Source organism: Heterocephalus glaber, unplaced genomic scaffold (genome assembly GCF_053883595.1).
Source record: "Heterocephalus glaber isolate CG9 unplaced genomic scaffold, H.glaber_assembly_v1.0 deba00001141, whole genome shotgun sequence".
In the NCBI taxonomy this organism is placed as follows: Eukaryota; Metazoa; Chordata; class Mammalia; order Rodentia; family Bathyergidae; genus Heterocephalus; species Heterocephalus glaber.
The window spans coordinates 2956511-2977903 of NW_028258201.1; the positions used below are offsets into that span (position 1 = coordinate 2956511).

General features: G+C 43.2%; 1 protein-coding gene across 5 annotated transcripts in view; it reads left to right on the top strand.

Moving 5' to 3' along the window:
* Positions 1–21393, top strand: part of Bltp3a (bridge-like lipid transfer protein family member 3A) — a 65751-nt gene that overhangs the window by 28995 nt on the left and 15363 nt on the right. For 4 of the 5 annotated variants that reach the window (XM_004846733.4, XM_021259968.2, XM_087210497.1 and 1 more), the window contains 10 exons: positions 10063–10252; positions 10516–10656; positions 11055–11225; positions 11864–12068; positions 16478–16564; positions 17031–17201; positions 17963–18102; positions 18481–18622; positions 18960–19153; positions 19469–20916. In XM_004846733.4, coding sequence (XP_004846790.1) covers positions 10063–10252; positions 10516–10656; positions 11055–11225; positions 11864–12068; positions 16478–16564; positions 17031–17201; positions 17963–18102; positions 18481–18622; positions 18960–19153; positions 19469–20916 — 2889 coding nt within the window. The remainder of the gene's footprint in view (positions 1–10062; positions 10253–10515; positions 10657–11054; positions 11226–11863; positions 12069–16477; positions 16565–17030; positions 17202–17962; positions 18103–18480; positions 18623–18959; positions 19154–19468; positions 20917–21393) is intronic. The other variant, XM_021259964.2, reaches the window with a different exon arrangement.

Consider the following 21393-nt stretch of genomic DNA (forward strand, 5'->3'; position numbering starts at 1 on the left):
TTTTTGGTACTGGGGATCAAACTCGGGTCCTTGTGCTTGTGCAGCAGGTGGCAAAACCGCTGAGCTAAATACCCGGCCCCTACCTATTGAATTAAGGGCTGGCCTGGACTACATAGTGAGACCCTGTCTCAGAAAACAAAACAAACAAAAACAAAACAACACAACAGGGGCCAGGGATTTAGCTCAGTGGTTCCGATGCCTGCTTCACAAGCACAATGACCTGAGTTTGATTCCTGGTACCAAAACAAACAAACACATAAACAACACAACAATAAAAACAAAACCAATATTTTATCAATAAAAGTACTGACTGTAGTAGGGATGTGTGTGTGTATGCATGCATGTATGGTTTGACCTTTTACTGTATCACATTAGGGTTGTATGTTAAAAATAGCAAGTTTTGGGCCGGGTATTTAGCTCAGTGGTTCCACCACCTGCCTTGCAAGCGTAAGGACCCGAGTTCGATCCCTGGTACCAAAAAAAAAAAAAAAAAGACCAGGTTTTAAGGTCACTTGAAATCATTCCTTATGTGGTTGAGTACCAGTTTGACACATGGGAAGTTTGTTTGTTTCAATTTGTTTTTAATTTTTAAATTGTTTTAAATTTATTTATTTATTTTTATTTTTAATTTTTTTTTTGGTACCAGGGATGGAACTTGGGACCTTCCGCTTGGGAGGCAAGTGGCGGAACCACAGAGCTAAATCCCTGGCCCCTTAAATTTATTTTTTAACTACATTATATAGTTTTAAATTAAAACTATAAAACAAGGTATAGCTGGGCGTAGTGGCGCAAGCCTGTAATCTCAGCACTTGGGAGGCTGAGACAGGAGGATCCCTACCAATTTGAGTTTGAGGCCAGCCTGGGCTTTATAGTGAGTACAAGGCCGCCTTGAACTACGTAGTGAAACTCTGTCTCAGAAAACCAAAATAAACGAATAAGTGAATAAATAAAACAAGGTACATTATATGTACACATTATCTCTACCTGCTTTCTTACACAAAACATAGAGTATATTAAAAACACTTCTTTTTCCCTTGCGCTTGCGAGGCAGGCGGTTGAACCACTAAGCTAAATCCCCAGCCCTTAAAAATACTTTTTCCCACATTTATTTTTTATTTAAAGTATATCCTTTCAATCATCCCATAAAAGTATCAAAATGTGTACTTTATTCCTTTTTGTCCTTGCAGCATATGGTTATCTTATGGAGGTAAATAGTTAGTTCAGCCACTTCTCTGCTGATGGATATTTCTGTTACTTCTAGTGCTTTTGCTGTTATAGTTGGCACTGCAGTAAATGACCTTGTTCATCAATTACTTAGCATTTTGCCAGCATATTTTTAAAAACAGCTTTATTGAGATATAATTCACGTACTTTAGAATCGTACAGCTCAGAGAATTTTCCTTCTCTGTTTACTGAGATGGACAGTTACCTACTTTTAGAATATTTTCATCACCCAAGAAGAAACCCTACACCTATTAGCAGTCACTGCACATTTCCCCTGCCTTAGCCACACACAGCTGCACATCTGCTCTTTACGTCAGTTCTGCACATGGGATATAAGGGGAACCATGTACTATGTGGCCTTTGTGATGGGCTCCTTTCTGTTAAACATGTTCAGAGTTTATCCATGGTGTCTCATGCAGCAAGCAGTACTTGATTCCCTTTTATGGCGGAGTAGTATTTAATCCATTTTGTTGTAGATTTCTAGTTTCTGGCTATGAAATACAGTGTTACAATATGGAACTCTTCTCTCTGATGACTGGTAGTCAACACATGCCTGTATGCATTTGTGAAAACCTGTAGACCCACGCAACACAAATAATCAAGTTTTCTGTGTGTAAATTGAAAATATACTATATAAGAAGAAGAATAGTGCCGCAATGAAGTTTTAGTACCGAATCTCTCGGTGACCATTGAAGTACCCTTCTCTTCCACCCTGACCTGCAGCAGAGGTGTGGGGTTGTAGGGTGTGCACAGGCTCCCCATTGGCATGGTGCTGGGCATCCTCTATAGTGGTTGTTCTGCTTTCCCCACTGGCAGGGCATAAAAGTGCCAGTCTCTCCATGTCCTTGCCGACACCTGGCATTGTCTGTCTTTATTTTTGCAATTTTGGTGGCTGTGTGCTTGGATCACACTCTGATTTTTGGGGGTTTTTTTGGTACTGGGGATCAAACTCAGGGCCTTGCGCTTGTGCAGCAAGTGGTGAAACCACTGAGCTAAATCCCCAGCCCCTCACTGTGGTTTCATTTTTATTGTTGTATATCCTTTTATTGGTACATTTTAGGTGTACAATATAACAATATAATGACATTCATCATCGGAAATATGCACCTTTACATACTGTCTTGGTTCTTATTTTTTCCCCCTTCCCCTGCCCTCCTTTCAACCTCTCCATCCCTCCCTATTTACAAAGACTTTGTTTCCTGTTTTTCACTTTCCTTTTTTTTTTTTTTTTGGTACTGGGGATCGAACTTGGATCCTTCCGCTTGCAAGGCAGGCAGCTGAACCACTGAGCTAAATCCCCAGCCTTCATTTTCTTATATTAATTCCATTCCCTTCTTTCCTTTCTCCTACCCCTTTGCCGCTTTTCTTCCTATTTCACATTATCTATTATACCTTTTCGTCCTTATTTACACTTTCAGTTTCTCACACTAGAGAAACTTCGGTATTTACACATGTGTGTCCTATTTATTTCCCATAAGAGTATCGCTTCAATGTGCATCCATTTAGCAATAAATGTCTAATTTCTCATTTTTGATGGCTGAGTAGTTCTCCATTTTATAAAAACCCCACATTTTTGGGCTGGGGATTTAGCTCAGTGGTTTTGCTGCCTGCTGCGCAAGCACAAGGACCCGAGTTCAATCCCTGGTACCAAAAACCTCCCCCAAACCCAAAAAATCATATTTTTTTGATCCAATCTCCTGTTATGGGCATTTGGGCTGTTTCCAAGTTTTAGCTATTACAAACTATGCTGCTATGAACATGGGTGCACATATATCACTGTGGTATGATTCTTTTAATTCTTTAGGGAAGAGAGCCAGCAGGGGAATAGCTGGGTCAAACAGAACTTCCAGTCCTAGTTCTTAGATGTATCTCCATACTGATATCCACAGTGGTTGCACCAGTCTACACTCCCACCAGCAGTGGAGCAGTGTTCCTCTTTCCCCACAGCCCTGCCAGCGTTTGTTATTGGTTGATTTCTTGATAGCAGCCATTCTTTCTGGAGTGAAGTGGAATCTCAGCATTGTTTTCATTTGCATCTCTCGAATGACCAGTGATGTTGAACATTTTTTCATATGTTTATTTGCCATGTCTGCTTCTTTGTGTGAGAAATGTCTGTTCATTTCAGATGCCCATTTTTGGATTGGGTCTTTAAATTTGGAAGGTCTGATTTTTTTTAAGTTCTTTACAGATTTGAGTTAATAGACTTTTGTCTGAGGGACCGCTGGTGAAAATTTTTTCCCGCATTGTGGGTTGTCTCTTTACACTGCTGGTGGTTTTTCTTCCTGTGGAGAAGCTTTTTAGTAAGAAGAGATCCCACTTGTTGATTGTTTGTGCTAGTTCACGGGCAACTGAGGTTTTGTTCATAAAGTCTTTTCCTACAGCAGTGTCTTCAAGAGTTCTACCTAACCTCTGTTCCAGCCGGTTCAGTGTTTCTGTTTTTATATTTAGATCTTTAATCCATTTCGATTTTAGTTGAGTGCATGGTGAGATATAGGTCTAGTTTTAGTCTTTGCAAGTTGAAACCCAATTTCTCTAGCACCATTTATTAAAGAGGCTATCTTTCCTCCAATGAGGGTGGTTGGGTCCTTTGTCAAAGATGAGGCGGCTGAGTGTGTCTGGAGTTGTTTCTGCATCTTCTAATCTGTTCCACTGGTCCTCAGGTCTGTTTCTTTGCCAGTACCATGCTGTTTTTATCACAGTAGCTTTGTAGTATAGTTTCAAGTTGGGGGTTCTAATACCATGTCTCTGTTACCTAGAATTGCTTTTGCTATTCTGGGTCTCTTCTTGTTCCAGATGAATTTTTGGATTGTTTTCTCAAGGTCCATGAAGTATGCTCCTGGGATTTCAATTGGGATTGCATTGAATCTATATAGCAATTTTGGAAGTATGGGCATTTTCACTATGTTGATCCTTCCTACCCAGGAGCAAGGGATGTCTTTCCATTTTCTGATATCCCCTTCAATCTCTTTTTTCAAAGTGCTATAGTTTTCAGAGAAGAGGTCTTTGATTTCTTTTGTTAGGTTGATTCCTAGGTATTTAAGTTTTTTGGATGCTATTGTGAAAGGAATTGTTTGCCCTATTTCTCTCTCAGTGAGTCTGTTGTTTGTGTAGAGGAAAGCTATTGATTTTTGTGTGTTGCCCTTGTATCCAGCTACTTTACTGAATTTGGTTATTAAGTCTAGAAGACTTTTGGTGGAGTTCTTGGGGTCTTCTATATAGAATATCATGTCATCTGCAGATAATGACAATTTGACTTCTTCATTTCCAATCTTTATTCCTTTTATTTCTTCCTCTTGTCTAGTTGCTGTGGCTAATGTTTCCAAAACTATATTGAACAGGAGTGGTGATAGTGGACATCCTTGTCTTGTTCCTGATTTTAGTGGAAAGGATTTCACTTTAGTGTAAAGGATTTTAGTGTAAAGTTTTTGACCATTTAGTATGATATTGGCTGTTGGTTTTTCATAGATGGCTTTTATCAGATTGAGGTAGAGACCGTCTATTCCAATTTTTTGTAGGGTTTTTATCATGAATGTGTGTTGGATTTTGTCAAATGCTTTTTCTGCATCCATTGAGATGATCATATGGTTTTTGTCCCTAGCTCTATTGATATAGTGTATTACATTGATTGATTTGCATATGTTGAACCATCCCTGCATCCCTGGGATGAATTCCACTTGGTCAGGGTGTATGATCTTCTTGATGATCTTCTGCATTCTATTTGCCAGTATCTTAGTAAGGATTTTTGCATCTGTGTTCATTAGTGAGATTGGCCTATATCTCTCTTTTTCAGTTGGGTCTTTCTCTGCTTTGGGGATCAAGGTGATGCTTGCTTCCAGGAATGATTTCAGGAGTATTGCTTCCCTTTCAATTTCATTAAAGAGTTTAAACAGTAGTGGCAGTAGTTCCTCTCTAAATGTCTTGTAGAATTCAGTGGTGAAGCCGTCAGGACCTGGGCTTTTCTTGATTGGTAAGTTTTTAATTATGTTTTCAATTTTATTGATTGATATTGTGTTGTTTAGAATTTTTAGGTCTTCTTCATTGAATTTTGGGAATTCATACTTATCTAGGAATCTGTCCATTTCTTCTGTGTTTTCGATCTTATTGGCGTTTAGGTTCTTGAAGGTAGGTATTGATGATCCTCTGGATTTCTGCTGGGTCTGTTGTAATTTCACCCTTTTCATTCCTAATTGCATAGATTTGGGCCTTTTCTTTCCTTTTTCTGATAAGGTTGGCTAAGGGTTTGTCAATTTTGTTGATTCTTTTGAAGAACCAACTCTTGGCTTCATTGATTTTTTTGTATTGTTTTCTTAGTCTCCGTCGCATTGATTTCTGCCCTGATCTTTATAATTTCCTTCCTTGTATGAGCTTTGGGTTTGTCCTGCTCTTCTCGTTCTAGAAGCTTGAGGTTCAGCATCAGGTTGTTTAATTGGGCTTGCTCTGTTTTCCTAATATGAGTATTCACTGCTATGAAATTCCCTCATAAGACTGCTTTCATTGTGTCCCATAGATTATGATATGTTGTGTTGTCATTGTCATTTATTTGAAGGAACTGTCTGATTTCTTCTTTAATTTCCTCTGTGACCCATTGGTTATTCAGAAGTGTGTTGTTCAATTTCCATGTGTTTATGAAGTTTTTGCAGTTTCTTTTCTATTGATCTCCAATTTCATTGCACTATGGTCTGATAATATACAGGGGATAACTTCAATTCCTTTGCACTTACCGAAATATGTTCTTTGCGTGAGTATGTGGTCTATTTTGGAGAACGACCCACGTGCAGCTGAAAAGAATGTATATTCTGATTTTGTGGGGCAAAACACTGTAAACATTTGTTAAGTTCATATGTTCAAGAGTTTGGTTGAGTTCTAATATTTCGTTGCTTGTTTTTTGTCTAGTTGATCTATTTGTGACAATGGGGTATTGAAGTCCCCCACTACTATTGTATTAGTGCTTAAATGGTTTTTCATGTCTGTTAGTATTTGTTTTATATAGTTGGGTGCACTAGTGTTTGGTGCATAGATATTTATGATTGTCATCTCTTCCTCTTGGATTGTTCCCTACAAGGATATAGTGTCCTTTTTTGTCTCTTTTAATCAGTGTTGGTTTGAAATCCACTTGATCTGCAAAGAGGATAACTACTCCTGCTTTTTTTCGGGTTCCTGTCACGTGGAGTATTGTTTTCCACCCTTTAACTTTCAGTCTGCGAGTTTCTTTTTGAATTAAGTGTGTTTCTTGTATGCAGCATATTGTTGGATCTTGCTTCTTGACCCATTCTGCCAGTCTATTTCTTTTGATTGGTGAGTTGAGACCATTAACATTGATGGTTATAACCTATACGTATTGAGTTATCATTGTCATGATTTTTTCTTTTTGTTTGATCCTCCTCCTTTGCTTTTAATTTCTTGTCGTGCCCAATGGATTCATTCTACTGGGCTTCCTGGGATTGTGATCCTTGTTGTCTTTTCCTAGGATTTTTGTCTAAAATTTTTTGGAGTGCTGGTTTGGTATTCATGAAGTTCCTAAGGTGCTCTTTGTCATGAGAGTATCTTATTTCTCCATCAATTTTGAAAGATAGTTTTGCAGGGTACATCAGTCTGGGTTGGAGGTTGTTTTCCTTTAGGGCTTGAAATACATCACTCCAAGCTCTTCTTGCCTAGAGGGTTTGCATTGAGAAGTCTGCTGTGATTCTGATGGGCTTTCCTTCGTATGTGATTTGTTTCTTTTCTCAAACTGCTTGTAGAATTTTGTTCTTCTGTTGGGTTTCTTGAATCTTAACAATTATATGCCTATGTGTAGATTTTTTTTGATCAAGGCTAGTTGGATTTCTCTATGCCTCGCTTACCTGTATGTCAAATTCTTTTCCCCTGCTTGGGAAGTTTTCTGCCATCACTTCTGTAAACATTTTTTTTATGTCATCTGCACTCTCTCCTGTTTCTTCATTGACTCCAATCAGTCTTATGTTATTTTTCTTTGCATCATCTAGCAGCTGCTGGATTGATTTCTTGTGGTCTCTTACAATTTTAAAGAATTTTTTCTTTTTCTGGTCACTAATTGCAATCTTATCTTCTATATCAGAAATTCTGTCTTCATATTGGCTCATTCTGCTGCAGACATTCAGTAGAGTTTTTAATCTCCTGGAAATCTGTTTGCATCTGTTTTATGGATTCAATTTTTTTCCTTTGTTGGGATTCTATCATGTTCCTCACCTCCTCTATTTTTTTTATCTGTATCATCTCTAGATTTATTAATCATGTCTTGGACTATGGGCACAATCTTTGATGTTATCTGAGAAGTTATTTCTGATTTCATTTTTTCCAGATCCTCTTTCATTGCTAGTTCAGGGAGTCCAGTTGGTTGAGTATCAGAGTGTTCCATCTCATTTCCCTTTGGGGCTGCTGTAGGTGATCTGAAAGTCTGGTTCTGAGGCTTGTTTACCTGTCTCTCATTTTGACAGAGCTGGGGGTTGAGGGGTGGGAGGGGTGGTCCTGGCCTCCACACAGCTTACCTCCTCTGTGCTGGGAGCTGTGGCACGCCTACCCAGAAGCCTCTTCCTGGCTGGGATCTGTAGCACGCTGACCTGGAAGTCTTCTCTGGGCTGGGAGCCGTGGCACACCGACCTGGAGGCCTCCTCCAGGCTGGGAGCTGTCCCCTCACTGTGGTTTTAATTTTCATTTTTATACTGATGGGTTTATTGGAATTTTGGATATTCTCTTACAAAGCACCTATGTGTTTGGGCCATTTATTTGGGGTTGTCCTTTTCTTATTAATTTTTTAGAAGTTTTTTATATATTCTAGAAACAAGTCCCTGGCTAGATACATGTAATGCAGATATCTTTTATTCTGGGTTTCCTGTTGCTTTTTGTTTATTTGGTTTTGGTGTTAGAGATTAAAGCCAGGCCCTTATGTATGGTAAGCATGTGCTCTGCCCCTGAGCTGCACCTGAAGCCTTACTGTTTTTTTTTTCAGTGCTGGGGATGGAATTCAGGGCCTCATTAATGTTAAGTGCATCCCACCCTGAGCTATAGCCCCAGCCTTTCCAAGACTTACTGTTTTTCGTTGTTGTTGAACTGAAATTATTAATTCTAATGTAGCCAGTATATCTCTTTTCCCTTTATAGTTAGCACTTTCTGTGTTTTGCTCAGGGAACCCCCCCATCTTCCCCCGCATCGCCCCCACATCTTAAGGCATGAAGATGTTTTCTTCTAAAAGCATTATCAACTTTTCACATTTAAATTTCCAATCTGTTTTGAAACTAAGTTTTAAAATTCTTTGTAGGGCCGGGGATTTAGCTCAGTGGTCCTGGTGCCTGCCTCGCAAGTGCAAGGTCCCGAGTTCAATCCCAGGTACCAAACACACATACACACACACACACATACACACACAAATTCTATGTAAAGTAGGGGAATATCATTTTTCTCTTTACAGATATCTCCAAGCTGACCATGTACCATTTATTGAAAAGATCTCCTTTAGGACCAGGGATTTAGGTCGGTGGTTCTGCTGCCTGCCTTGCAAGTGGAAGGACCCAAGTTCAATCCCCGGTACCAAAAAAAGAAAAAAAAGAAAAGATTTCCTTTCCCTACTGTGTAGTCACCTTTGTCACAAATCAGGTGATTCAATATCATTTTGAGTGAGGTTTAGCATCTGTCTGTCTGTTTATCTAAATCTTTTTTTTTTTTTTTTTGGTACCGGGGATCGAACTCGGGACCTTGGGCTTGCAAGGCAGGTGCCAAAACCACTGAGCTAAATCCCCAGCCCTGTCTGTCTATCTGTCTGTCTATCTATCTATCTGTCTGTCTATGGAGTCAGGGTCTTGCTCTATAGTTCAGGCTGGCCTTGTACTCACAGCGATTCTCCTGCCTCAGCCTCCCAAGTGCTGGGATTAAGAACCATTTTATGTTTAATATCTATTTGCCTTTATTTTTCTGTAAGCTCTACACGCTTTGACCCTTTTTTTTTTGGTACTGGGGATCAAACTCTGGACCTTGCGCTTGCGGAAATTTACCACTGAGGTAAATTTCCGGCATTTAACCCATTTTTTGTTGGACTTTTGTTTTTTCTCTTTTTTGGTACCAGGGATTGAACTCAGAACCTCGAGCTTGCCAGGCAGGTGGTATGCCACTGAGCTAAACTCCCGACCCCTGGATTCTTTGTTTTTTATTAATTCTTTTAAAAATAAATTACATACCTGTACGTGTGTATTATTTTTTCAGTTTAAATATCCAGGTTTCTGTTTTGCTTCTTCTATTGAGAAGTGATCACACCTACATTTCACAAATGAGTGTTTTCCACATCCAGAGGGACTTTAAGATGTCCTTCGCTCCTCTCTCCTTGCCAGCTCTGGCTCCTCCCCATGGAAGTCTGGCTCTTTGGGAAGTGTTGGCAGAGTGTCCTTGGGCAGGTTTCTCAGTGCTAAGCCTCTTCCTCACCCAGCCATCCTGCTTTCATCCTTCTGCTCCTGTGGGCAGAGCATTCTGACTTTGAAGATTTTCTGGAAACCCAGTGACTCTTTCTGTAGTTACACACCCCCTCACTATAATATCTGATTATTGACTCAGGTAGTTTGTGTGCTATAAATAGATTTACCAGTTTATTCTTTCTGATAGGAGGGAGGCTGTTTCCAGATCGACTCTTTCTGTTTCATTTCATTGTTAGAAAAATTCTCATTAAAGACAGTACTTTATCATCACTAAAATATATTTAGAAATGTTAGAAAATGAAAGCCTCAAGGTGAGGAGGGGGAGAGACACTCACACACGTAGGACCCAATAACTTAGTCTGTGTGTAAAGGCTTTGCCAGAAGCCTCCCGTAGCCTGACCCTCAGTCCCCTCTGTTGTAGTGAATACGGCTTTGCTGAGAAGGTGGTGGAGGGGATGTTCATCATTGTCAATTCCATCACCATCAAGATTCACTCCAAGGCCTTCCACGCTTCCTTTGAACTGTGGCAGCTCCAGGGTTATAGCGTCAACCCCAACTGGCAGCAGAGTGACCTTCGTCTGACCCGCATCACTGATCCCTGCCGAGGAGAGGTGGGCCCTGACTTTTGAAGGGAAGGAGTGGGAGGATTCAAAGTAGGACAGATTCTTAAAGGTTATTTCTTCTTTGGAGATTTCCTCAGATGTTCCCCATTCCCAGGAACCCCAAACTCCGTTGTGTCCAGTGTTACTGTTGCTCCCTCCCCTTGGTTTTTGGATCTTTCACACACACCCTTGCCTGTCTTTTCCTTTAGAATCCCTGCCTCTAGGTTAATTTCACTCACAGAATTAATGGAGTTTACTTTTTCTCCTTCCAGGTTTTGACATTTAAGGAAATAACCTGGCAAACACTTCGGATTGAGGCAGATGCTATAGATAATGGTGACCAGGACTCTGTCACTACCCCATTGAGGCTTATTACCAACCAAGGAAGGATCCAGATAGCCCTCAAGAGAAGAGTGAGTGTCCCTATCCTCATGAAAACGTCTGCTTTTTATTCTCTAGGCAGTCTGGGAGGTGGCATTCCCTCACTGTTTGGAATATTAGTGGTCCCTCGGTGACACTTACTCACCAGTGAGAGAACATTTCCTTCTCCTTGTTTTCTTAGTTTTGGAAATCACAATTTTTACCCACATTGACCCATTGACAAGGCCCCTCGCAGTTGACTGTTGCTGCTTTTGGCTAATCAAGCCAGCTTGGATAGTTTTGTAAGAAACAGGCTTTTCAAAGTGCTCCATTCTTTCCTTTCACATCCTGGAGAGTGAAAAGCCGCCTCTGAAACTGATTGGGCCACAGTCACTCGAGGAGTTGCAGTGACACCAGGTGACAAACCCCATGTTCTCTGTGGCCTCCTCAGACCAAAGACTGCAATGTGATGGCCTCCAAGCTGATGTTCCTGCTGGACGACCTGCTCTGGGTGCTCACTGACTCCCAGCTCAAGGCCATGATGAAGTACGCGGAGTCCCTGAGCGAGGCCATGGAGAAGTCAGCCCAGCAGAGAAAGAGCCTGGCTCCTGAGCCTGTGCAGGTGGGAGCTGAGTGGGCACCCTGGTGGGGCTGGGGCGATGGTGGGCCAGGCCTCACTTGCACCTGGGGGATCTGTTACTTCTGGATGCTCCTAGGCTTTGCAAGCCCCTCTGTGGTTTATTTATTCTGTTCATTGGGTGCTCCTGTGTGTTCAGCATACAGTAATAGTCACTGGGGAGGAAAAGTGGAAGAAGCACCTTGCTCCTGCCCTGGGGTCCTCACTGTCTGCATGATTGATCACAGACAAGTTGTTGGAGTGTGGTGTGGTAAGCGCTGTGACAGAGGTAAATGCTGAGCCCGAGAGTGCAGAGAGGAGGCACCTCCAGCAGGCCAGCTAAAGAGCCTTCAGGAAGACTTCCCAGGGCAGGTGACTCCACATCAGCTGGGACATCCTGGCCAGGGAGAGCCTGAAAGCCCAGTGATCCAGCAGGCAGGCAGGCAGGAGGGGGAAGGAGCATCTTGCCAGCATGTGGTTTTATGCAGGTAGGGCTAAGGTGAAGCTTGTGGAGGAGCCTCTTGGGGTCTAGACTGCTTATTTTTCTTTTTCTTTTTTTGTTTGGTACCAGGATTGAACCTGAGGCCTTCTGCTTGTGAGGCAGGCAGTGGAGGGACTGCTTATTTTTCTCTTGTCATATGTAGGTCACTCCGCCCGCTCCCAGTGCTCAGCAGTCCTGGGCCCAAGCATTTGGTGGCAACCAGGGCAGTAGCAGCAGCAGCAGCAACAGCAACAGCAGCCGCCTCAGCCAATACTTTGAGAAATTTGATGTGAAGGAGTCCTCCTACCACCTGCTCATCTCCCGCCTGGACCTGCACATCTGTGACGACAGCCAGTCTCGAGAGCCAGGTACCCCGTGAGGCCAAGTCCGACCTGGGCAAGGCCTGGGCGGGGCTGTTTCCAGAGGTGTCATGGAGTCTTTAAACTGGTTTCATTGCTTGGGCCTCAGCCCTCCTGTGAGGCTCTGTTAGTGTGAGGTTTTGCTCTTCAGAGAGTAGTGGAGCCGCCTGTCACAATACAGTGCAGATGCCGGGTCTCTCCCCACTAAATCAGAATTTTTTTTCAGTACTAGGGATGGAACCCAGGGCCTTTACACTGAACTGTGTCTCCAGCCCTTTTTATTTTTTCATGTTTAGTTAGGGCCTCCTAGAGTGTTGGGATTATAGGTGTGCACCATCATACCTGGCTAAATCAAAATCTTCAAGTGTAGAGTCTAAGCAGTGTTGACCTTCTTTTCCTCTCTAAAGTGCCTTGGGCAATGCTGATGCTCTTCAGAGCTTGGGAACTACAGATGTAAAATTTTAGGGAGTCAAATTCAGCTATAGGAAGCCTTGAAATTTTTAGGGCTTTTTTGTTAGCTGAGGATTGAACCTAGAATCTTGGGTATACTTTTTTTTTTGGTACCGGGGATCGAACTCGGGTCCTTAAGCACATGTTCTGCCACTGAGCTATGAAGGTCATAGCCACAAAAGTTTTAGATTTTTTTTTTTTTTTTTGGTATCGGGGATCGAACTCGGGACCTTGCGCTTGCAAGGCAGGCACCAGAACCACTGAGCTAAATCCCTGGCCCAAGTTTTAGATTTTGTAATCAATTTAAATATATGTTGTGGGGCCGGGGATTGGCTCAGTGATTCTGCGGCCTACCTTGCAAGGGCAAGGTCCTGAGTTCGATCTCTGGTACAAAAAAAAAAAAAGTGTGTGTGTGTGTGTGTGTGTGGTGTGCAACTGTGCTCTTACCAAGCAAGGAGTTATGCCCTGTTCTTGTCATACTTAGAGTAGTTGGTATCACATACACATATTGCTTTGTTCAGAAAGAACTAGGTAATTGATTTGCTTATTTTTTCATAAGCCTCAAAGAAATCACTTAACCTTTTGCTTAACCTCTCTGAGTTTCCTCATTGTGAAATTGGATGAGATCATCTATTACTCATTTACCTTGAAGGTTGTTACTAGTCTTAAATGAGATAATCTACTGAATTGGAGGACCGTGTGTGTGTGTGTGTGTGTGTGTGTGTGTGTGTGTGTGTGTGTGTGTGTGTGTGTGTGTGTGTGTGTGTGTGTGTGTGTGTGTGTGTGTGTAAAATCCTGGGGATTGACTCCAGGGCCTTTCTCTGACGTTTTTATTTTTTATCTTGAGACAAGGCCTTGCAAAGTTCCCCAGGTTGGGCTTGATCTCCTGATCTTCTTGCCTCAGCCTCCAGAATGCTGGGATGACAGGATGTGCTACCACACCTGGCTTGGAGGACCATAATTATAAACAAATGTTTTTGCCAGGCTGTGCTTAAACCTTCAACTCTTGATCTTCCTGCTTCCAGCTCAGAAGTAGCTGGGATTATAGGCGTGCACCACCATTCCCACCTTTGAGCATTTTGATAGTTATTTATGTACACTTTTGCCATTTATGTCTCATGAGTGATTGTGCGTACAATTAGGCTGGGAATTGTTAGCTCTGTTTGATTTCCATTGTGGATCCTATTTCAATATGCTTGTCCTTTTAGATCTAAATAGCTCCAATGGGCAGATCATGGTTATGGAACCTTTTTCCCTTAGCCTAGGCCATTTGGTTTTCAAATGAGAAAATACCACTCCCAGGTGAATAGTGGCTCTTTTAAACAGTTTTATTGAGATATAATTAATATATCATACAAATCATTTAGATTATGCAATGAACATCGATGATTTGTGGTCTTCAGTTTGTTCAGAGTTGTATAATCATTACCACAATCCAATTTTATAATATTTTTATCCCTTTAACCCATACCCATTAGCTATATTCCCTATTTTGCAGCATCTTTTTGTTTTGCTGTTTGCCCATTATAGGTGTTGGAAATTGGTTTCAGGGGTTGGGAAATAATAGTTTTGTGGCCTTCCAAAATTTAACAAAGTCTTTTTCTTTTGTGTTTAATTTTTCTTGTAGGGTTTTTAATGGGTATCACATGAGCAGTATTGACTTTGAATTCATGTGGCAAATAGATGGCTATGAGCAGAGGACTTTCTCTTAATGGATTGCTAGATCTCAAAGTCATATGGCTAAAGATGGCCTGCTCATGCCTGTTGGCTGCTTGCTGATGTTTTTTATGTGTGATTCTTGGTATTTCTGTGATTTACACTTTGGAAATTAAATGAAAATAATTTGTTTAAGTCTACTAAAGTTATTTAACCCTGTCTTAATTTAGTCAGTTGCTCAAAGGGAAAAAGCTTGAAAATATCTGAATGAGTGTCTAGTAGCTAGTTTTAAGAGTTATTTTCTTATATCAGGCAAAAGTTAAGCCAGGCGTGGTAATGTGCAGCTTGTAATCTCAGCGCTTGAGAGGCTGAAGCAGGAAGATTGCAAATTGAAGGCCCACTTGGGCTACATAGTGAGACCCTGCCTCAAAAAACCAAGGGAAAAAAATGAGAAAAATGAAAAAAAGTTAAGTATAGTAAAAATAATTTTTTTGTTTTGTTTTGTTTTTTTGGTACCGGGGCTTGAACTTGGGACTTTGTGCTTGCAAAGCAGGCGGTGGAACCACTGAGCTAAATCCCTGGCCCAGTAAAAATAATTTTTAAAATTTCAGTTGTTTTACTTTTGCTGAAAAAAATAAGTTTGAATAATTATAATTTTGATTATATGACTTATGTATTTATATAAATTGCTAATGTATAGCAGTGTAAACATTATAATTTATATAAGGAGTCACATTAAACATTATCAGCAAATACAGTTATAACTGTAAGCTAAATTTTTTGTTTTATTTTGTTTTTGAGATAGGGTCTTTCTATCTAGTTCAGGCTGGCCTCAAACTCACAGCGATCCTCCGGCCTCAACCTCCTGAGTGCTGGGGTTATAGATATGTACCACCATGCACAGCAAAGCTAAATATTAATTGCTTTGAAATATTTAATTTAACTTAAAATCTATTTTGTGTTTCTTAACCCTGGATTGAAGAAAAAGAAGATATATATATATATGCGCACACACACACACACACACTTTTTAATGTGTAAAGCACAGGTACATATACATATATACACAAATATAGAGGAAGGCTCAATTAGGAAAAAAAAAAGGCTAAACTGGTTCCTTGCTGGGAGAGGTCATTATGAAAGAAAGGTTGAAAAGCAGAAACCCTGGTGAGGTGTTTCCCTTGTTAGGAAGGTGACTAGTCCAGAATTTGGGATGGTGAGATGTGTATTGCATCACAGCTCCCCTATCTGTTGAAGGTCTGCTGGCTATGCCAGAAGCTCCCATGACATTGCCTTCACCAGTTCTTGTGGTGTTTTCCTCAAATTGATTGTGGGTCTTCTATCTTCAGCACTCTGTGCTAGATACACCAGTAGGGGTCAGGTCAGGGTGCAAGTACAAGATAGGGTGGGTCAGATTACACACACGGGGAAGAAATAGTTCCTGGGTTTACAGTTTTTTAGTCCAGTTGGAGAGAGAGAAACACGAATAGTTCATTCATTTAGTAAGAATTCAATGTAAATTCAAGACAAGTACAGTGTTTGACTCATGCTAAAAATTGCCGTCTTCCTACAATGTCCTGTTTTTAATGTTCCTGTTTGTGCATTACTTTAAGTGTCCACAGTACTCTGAGAGGTGTGTATAGTTCCATCAGAATTATCTGGTATCACATTTGTAGCTCTGTGTGAAAATGTCAAGGGAAATAACGTGGGTTCTGGTGTTCTTGTTTTTGTTGTTGTTTTGGAGGGGGTCAGGCTTATGCTTTTCCAAGTGCTATGCTGAAGGACAACAATACTAGTACTGTTAGGGTTGGGGGAAACAATCGGTCTAGAGTGTGTCTGCAGGAAACCTGGGATTAAAATCCCTGGATCACCAGGCATGGTGGCACACGCCTGCAATCCCAGCACTTGGGAGGCTGAGGCAGGAGGATCACCATGAGTTTGAGGCCAGCCTGGACTACATAGTTTAAGGCTAACCTGAGCTACATAGCAAGACCCTGTCAAAACGACTGAAAATAAATAAATAAATACAATAAAATAAGATTACTGAATCATGAGTTTTTCAGTTTCTTTTGCTTTTCTTGAAATCTGGTGGCCATTTAGAGATGGGAATATACTTTTTATGGATCTTTTAGAATATGTCCATGGACTATTGCAACTCAAAAGAGGAAGGCTGCCAACGTGGAAGTCACCTTGCTTTTCAGCTGCACTGTTACCGGCTGGGATTTAGTGCTGGCAGCAGGGAACTTGTAAGCGCTTCAGTGTTAGGCTTCTCTGCTCCTGCCAATGCTGTTCATCTGTATTTTCTTCCACAGGTGTCTCTGCAAATAGGCTCACAGGTGGTGCCATGCAGCTTACCTTCCGCAAGATGGCATTTGACTACTACCCATTCCACTGGGCAGGTGAGGAGAACTCTGGATGGGGTCAGTACTTGAATGGCCTAAAATACTGAGGGGAGATCCTGGGCTCATCCCTGACTGTCCAGCAGGAGCATGCAGAGAGGTGTTGGGAATGTCCCTGCAGCAGGACATCTTTTGGAAACCTGCATCCTGGTGATGAGAGGACTCGGAGAGGGGAGGCAGTGCCTGAGATGTTACTTTCAGCCCTTTGCCTCCGTAGGTCTGGAGACTCTCTGGTGTCCCATGCCCACGATGACAGTAGAAGCTAGCTTTTAGAAGCCTCAGGGAAAAAATCACACATGGAGTCCAGGAGAACTGGGCTGCTCTCACTGGCTGATTTTTCCTTATCCTAGAGAATTATGGATTGGGGATGAGGGATCAGATTCTGCATGTGCCTATATTTCTGGGAAGGAAAATTTGGAACATTGGCTCATGACTTTGGGCTAAAATCTGTTTCTTTGTTGCATAGGCGATAGCTGCAAACACTGGGCTCGGCACTGTGAGGCCATGGAGACCAGAGGCCAGTGGGCCCAGAAGCTGGTGATGGAATTTCAGAGCAAAATGGAGAAGTGGCACGAAGAGACGGGGCTGAAAACATCCTGGCACCTGGGGGTAGATGCTCCCTTCCGAAGAAAAGCAGGTGGGTCACTAGGAATTGGAGCACTCCTGTTGCTCAGCCTCTGGACATTTATCTTTTTTTTGCACTGGGGATTGAACTCAGGACCTTGTGCTTGCAAGGCAGGTACAGCACCACTGAGCTACATCTCTGGGCCTCTTGCCATTTATCTTTGAATAACTAGTGGGATAAAGCAATGGAGTAGCTAATTAACTTGATTGTATCCCATGGAGCGACATCAGTGATGTTTTCTTTATGGAGTCCTCTGTCCCCAGGAATGACTGCAGTGTTAAGGAGAAGTTGTCATCATCTGTATTCAGTAGGCAGTTACCTTGGTCTTAAGAATATTTTTGAGTTCCATCCAGTGTTAAGTTCTTTTCTATTTACAGCATTAATGATTTTAGGATTTTTTTTCTTTTGAGGTGCTGGGGATTGAACCCAGGACCTTGAGCATGGTAGGCAAGTGCTCTACCACTGAGTTTTAGACCTCAAAGTGCCCCCCCCCCCCCCGCTTTGGTACCAGGGATCGAGCTCAGGATCTTGCACTTTCGAGGCAGGTGCAGCACCACTGAGCTAAATACCCGGCCCCTTTTTATTTTTGGGGGGAGAGTTTCACTAAGTTGCTTAGGCTGGCCTTGAACTTACGATCCTCCTGCCTCAGCCCCCCCCAAGTAGCTGGGATTGTAGGCTTATACCTCTGCTCTTAAGATTTTTACTTTCCTAATTCTGTTACTAATAAGGGTTGAATGTATCTTGATTCTCTTCCCCATTGTCTTTTTATGTAGCTTCTCTCTCCAGTCCTCAAAAGAACCCTCTTGAGAAAACTTCCTTGCAGGGCCGGGAGTCCACCTTCCGACCTCCAGCCTGGAATCGCTTACGCTCTAGCTGCATGGTTGTGCGCGTGGATGACCTGGACATCCACCAGGTGAGGATGTGGGGAAGCCTGGTTGGAAAACGGTGCCGTAGCTCATGTGGAAGGCACCTGGGGCTTCGTGAACAAACTGTGGAATCCAGGGACTGTTTGCCTCATATCTGGGTAGATCCACAGCTTGGTCTGTTTCTTCCAACCATGGCTGTTGAGAAAAGGACTTGGGAATTCTCCCAGTTTTCCTCCAGATGCCTTAGTGCAGCCTCCTGCTAACTTGGGGATGGTGTGAAGCAGGTGTGAGAACGCCTGGAACGTGTGTGAAAAGCACTGTGTTCCTGTGGCAGGCTTGGCAGGAGGGTGGTGTTGCTCCTTTGAGGAAGCTGCCTTCTAGTCTGGGGCTGCTGCAGGTGCTGACAGTAAGTTGTGATTGCTTAGGTGTCTACAGCTGGACAGCCAAGCAAGAAGCCATCCACACTCCTCTCCTGCAGCCGAAAGCTCCACAACCTGCCCACTCAGGTCTCTGCGATTCACATCGAGTTCACCGAGTATTACTTCCCAGATAATCAGAAGCTTCCAGGTGAGCATCGGGCTGGCCATTTCTGTCTGAATCACATTCTTTGCCTTGCAGTCTTGTAGATTCTCACATGTTGCTAGGGGTTTTAGAGATTCGAGTTGTTTTTGCACACTTTTGTTAAAAACTGCCCTGTGTAGCCGGGGATTTAGCTCAGTGGTTCCACCGCCTGCCTCACAAGTGGAAGGACCTGAGTTCAGTCTCTGGTACCAAAAAAAGAAAAAAGAAAAAACTGCCCCGTGCAAATGTATGTCTTTGCTCTCTTGATAATAAAATAAATATTAGCTGGTAAGAGTCCAGCTGCTGCTTTACACATGATGATTTTTTTTCTTCTCTTTTCCAGTTCCCTGTTCCAATCTCTACGTTCAGTTAAACAATCTGATATTTACTGTGGATCCTGTCAGCTTGCTCTGGGGAAACCTCTTCTGCCTTGATTTATACCGAAGCTTGGAGCAGTTTAAAGCGATCTATAAGCTGGAAGATTCAAGGCAGAAAGATGAACACTTGGATATCCGGCTGGATGCCTTCCGCTTGAAGGTGGGGAAAGGGTGGGATTTTTGTCCTCTGTTGGTAGCCACAGCTGCATTTCCCCTGGGGCTATAATCTGCAGTTCTGCTCTATCTCATACATTTGATGGAAGCAAGAAAAGCAGTTTCACAGCCCAGATGGTTTCTCACATGTGTATTAATGGTGGCATGCTGAGATTCTCAGATGGCCATTCTGAGTTGTGTTTCATTTTCTGTCTGGGGGCTGGGGATTTAGCTCAGTGGTGCCGCCACCTGCCTCACAAGCACAAGGTCCTGAGTTCGATCCCCGGTACCAAAAAAACAAACAAACATTTTCTCTCTGAAGGTGAACTTCCCGCTGGAGAAGAAAGAGCAGGCGAAGTTGCATCGTCCCCAGGCCCTTGTCTTCTCTGCATCTGGCATGATTGCCACCAATACACGTCATGCCCCACATTGTAGCTGTCCCGACCTCCAGAGTCTCTTTCGGGGTTTTGCTGCTGCTGAGTTCTTTCATTCTAATTATGATCACTTTCCCAAGGTTCTGGGTGGCTTTAGCCTTCTGCACATGCTTTTTTTGCACCATGCCTTTCAGATGGATTCTGGCCTCTCGCAGCCCAGTACCCTCCCTCTCCAGAGACCCAAGGCTTCCCAGGATCTCTGGTCCATCCACTTTTCCCAGGTCTCGTTGGACTTTGAGGGAACAGAGAACTTCAGAGGCCATTCCTTGAATTTTGTGGCTCCCTTCCCATTGTCCATTTGGGCCTGCCTGCCTCTCCGCTGGCAACAAGCCCAGGCCCAGAGGCTCCTTTTGGCCTCAGAGGGGAGGCTGAAACCGTCAGCCAGCTTTGGAAGTCCTGTCTGGTCTGAGCCCCTTGCCCCTGATTCTGTGTCCCATCAGAGGTCAAAGACTGAGCATGATCTGAAGAGTCTGTCAGGCCTTACGGAAGTCATGGACATTCTAGGAGAAGGCAGCGGTGCTGCAGACAGCAAAGGGCCTCCAGCAGAGCTGGAGGACGCAGCTGATGTCCATGTGCTCGTGCACTCCCCTACTCATGTTCGAGTGCGGCTGGACCACTACCAGTACTTGGCCCTGCTCCGCCTGAAGGATATGCTGCAGGGGCTTCAGGAGCAGCTGACCAAAGATACACAGGCCATGACAGGGTCTCCCCTGCAGGACCAGACAGCTTGCATTGGTGTCCTCTTCCCCAGCGCAGAGGTGGCTCTGCTCATGCATCCTGCCCCTGGGGCTGTTGATGCAGACTCTGCAGGTTCAGATACCACCAGCCTCATAGATTCTGAACTGTCTCCCTCAGAGGATCGGGAACCAAAGTCTGATGCATCCTCAGAGCAGGGCCCAGCAAGCCCTGAGAAGGTCCTGGAGGACAGCAGCACAGAAAATCTGGATGTGTCCCAGGAGAGGCTGCATAGCAATGGAGACCTGCAGGACCTGGGTCCCCCTGCACGGCAGGTGGCAGGAAAGGGCCACGAGGCCATCGAGTCCCTGCAGCCTAAGAGACTGAGCCAAGCCCAGGGTTCCAGCTCACCAGCTGTGTCGAAGTCCCCCACAAGCAGGGCCACTGCTGTGAATGGACAGAGTGAGCCCATCCCCCTGAAGAACATTGAGGGAGAATTCTCAAGTGCTATCCACATGACCAAGGATGCCACCAAGGAGGCTCTGCATGCCACCATGGACCTCACCAAGGAAGCCATGTCCCTGACTAAGGATGCCTTCAGTCTGGGCAGAGATCGAATGACCTCCACCATGCATAAGATGCTGTCCCTGCCCCCAGCCAAGTGAGTGGTTCTCTGCCTCCTTCAGTCACCCCTCCCTTCCTCTAGTTCTGACCACTGGGCTGCTGTTCAGTCAGGTCCAGGGAATGCACAGAACGACCTACTCAATGGGCCATTTCATGTCAATGTTTACTGCTTCTTAGAACCAGCTTCTCTTGCCTTTTACTGATCCACAATTGTTGCCACTGATACGCTACACAGAATAGCAGTCTCTGCATCTGTGTAGTATTCTTTTCAGTAGGCTTTTATGTAGTTATTTGTTTGATTTGATCCTCAGCAGCCTGCTAAGGCAGCGACAGACATTTGTATCTTCAGTTTGTAGCTGAAGAAACCGAGGCTTGAGAGAGGATGCGTTTGTGCCTTCCACAACTTGGAAATAGAATAGCTGGGTCTTGGTCTTGCTCTTTATGGTATGCCTTACCAGGGTCTGCCAGAGTAATAGAGAAGGAAGAATTTCATCCATCCCTTCAACCATTTGTG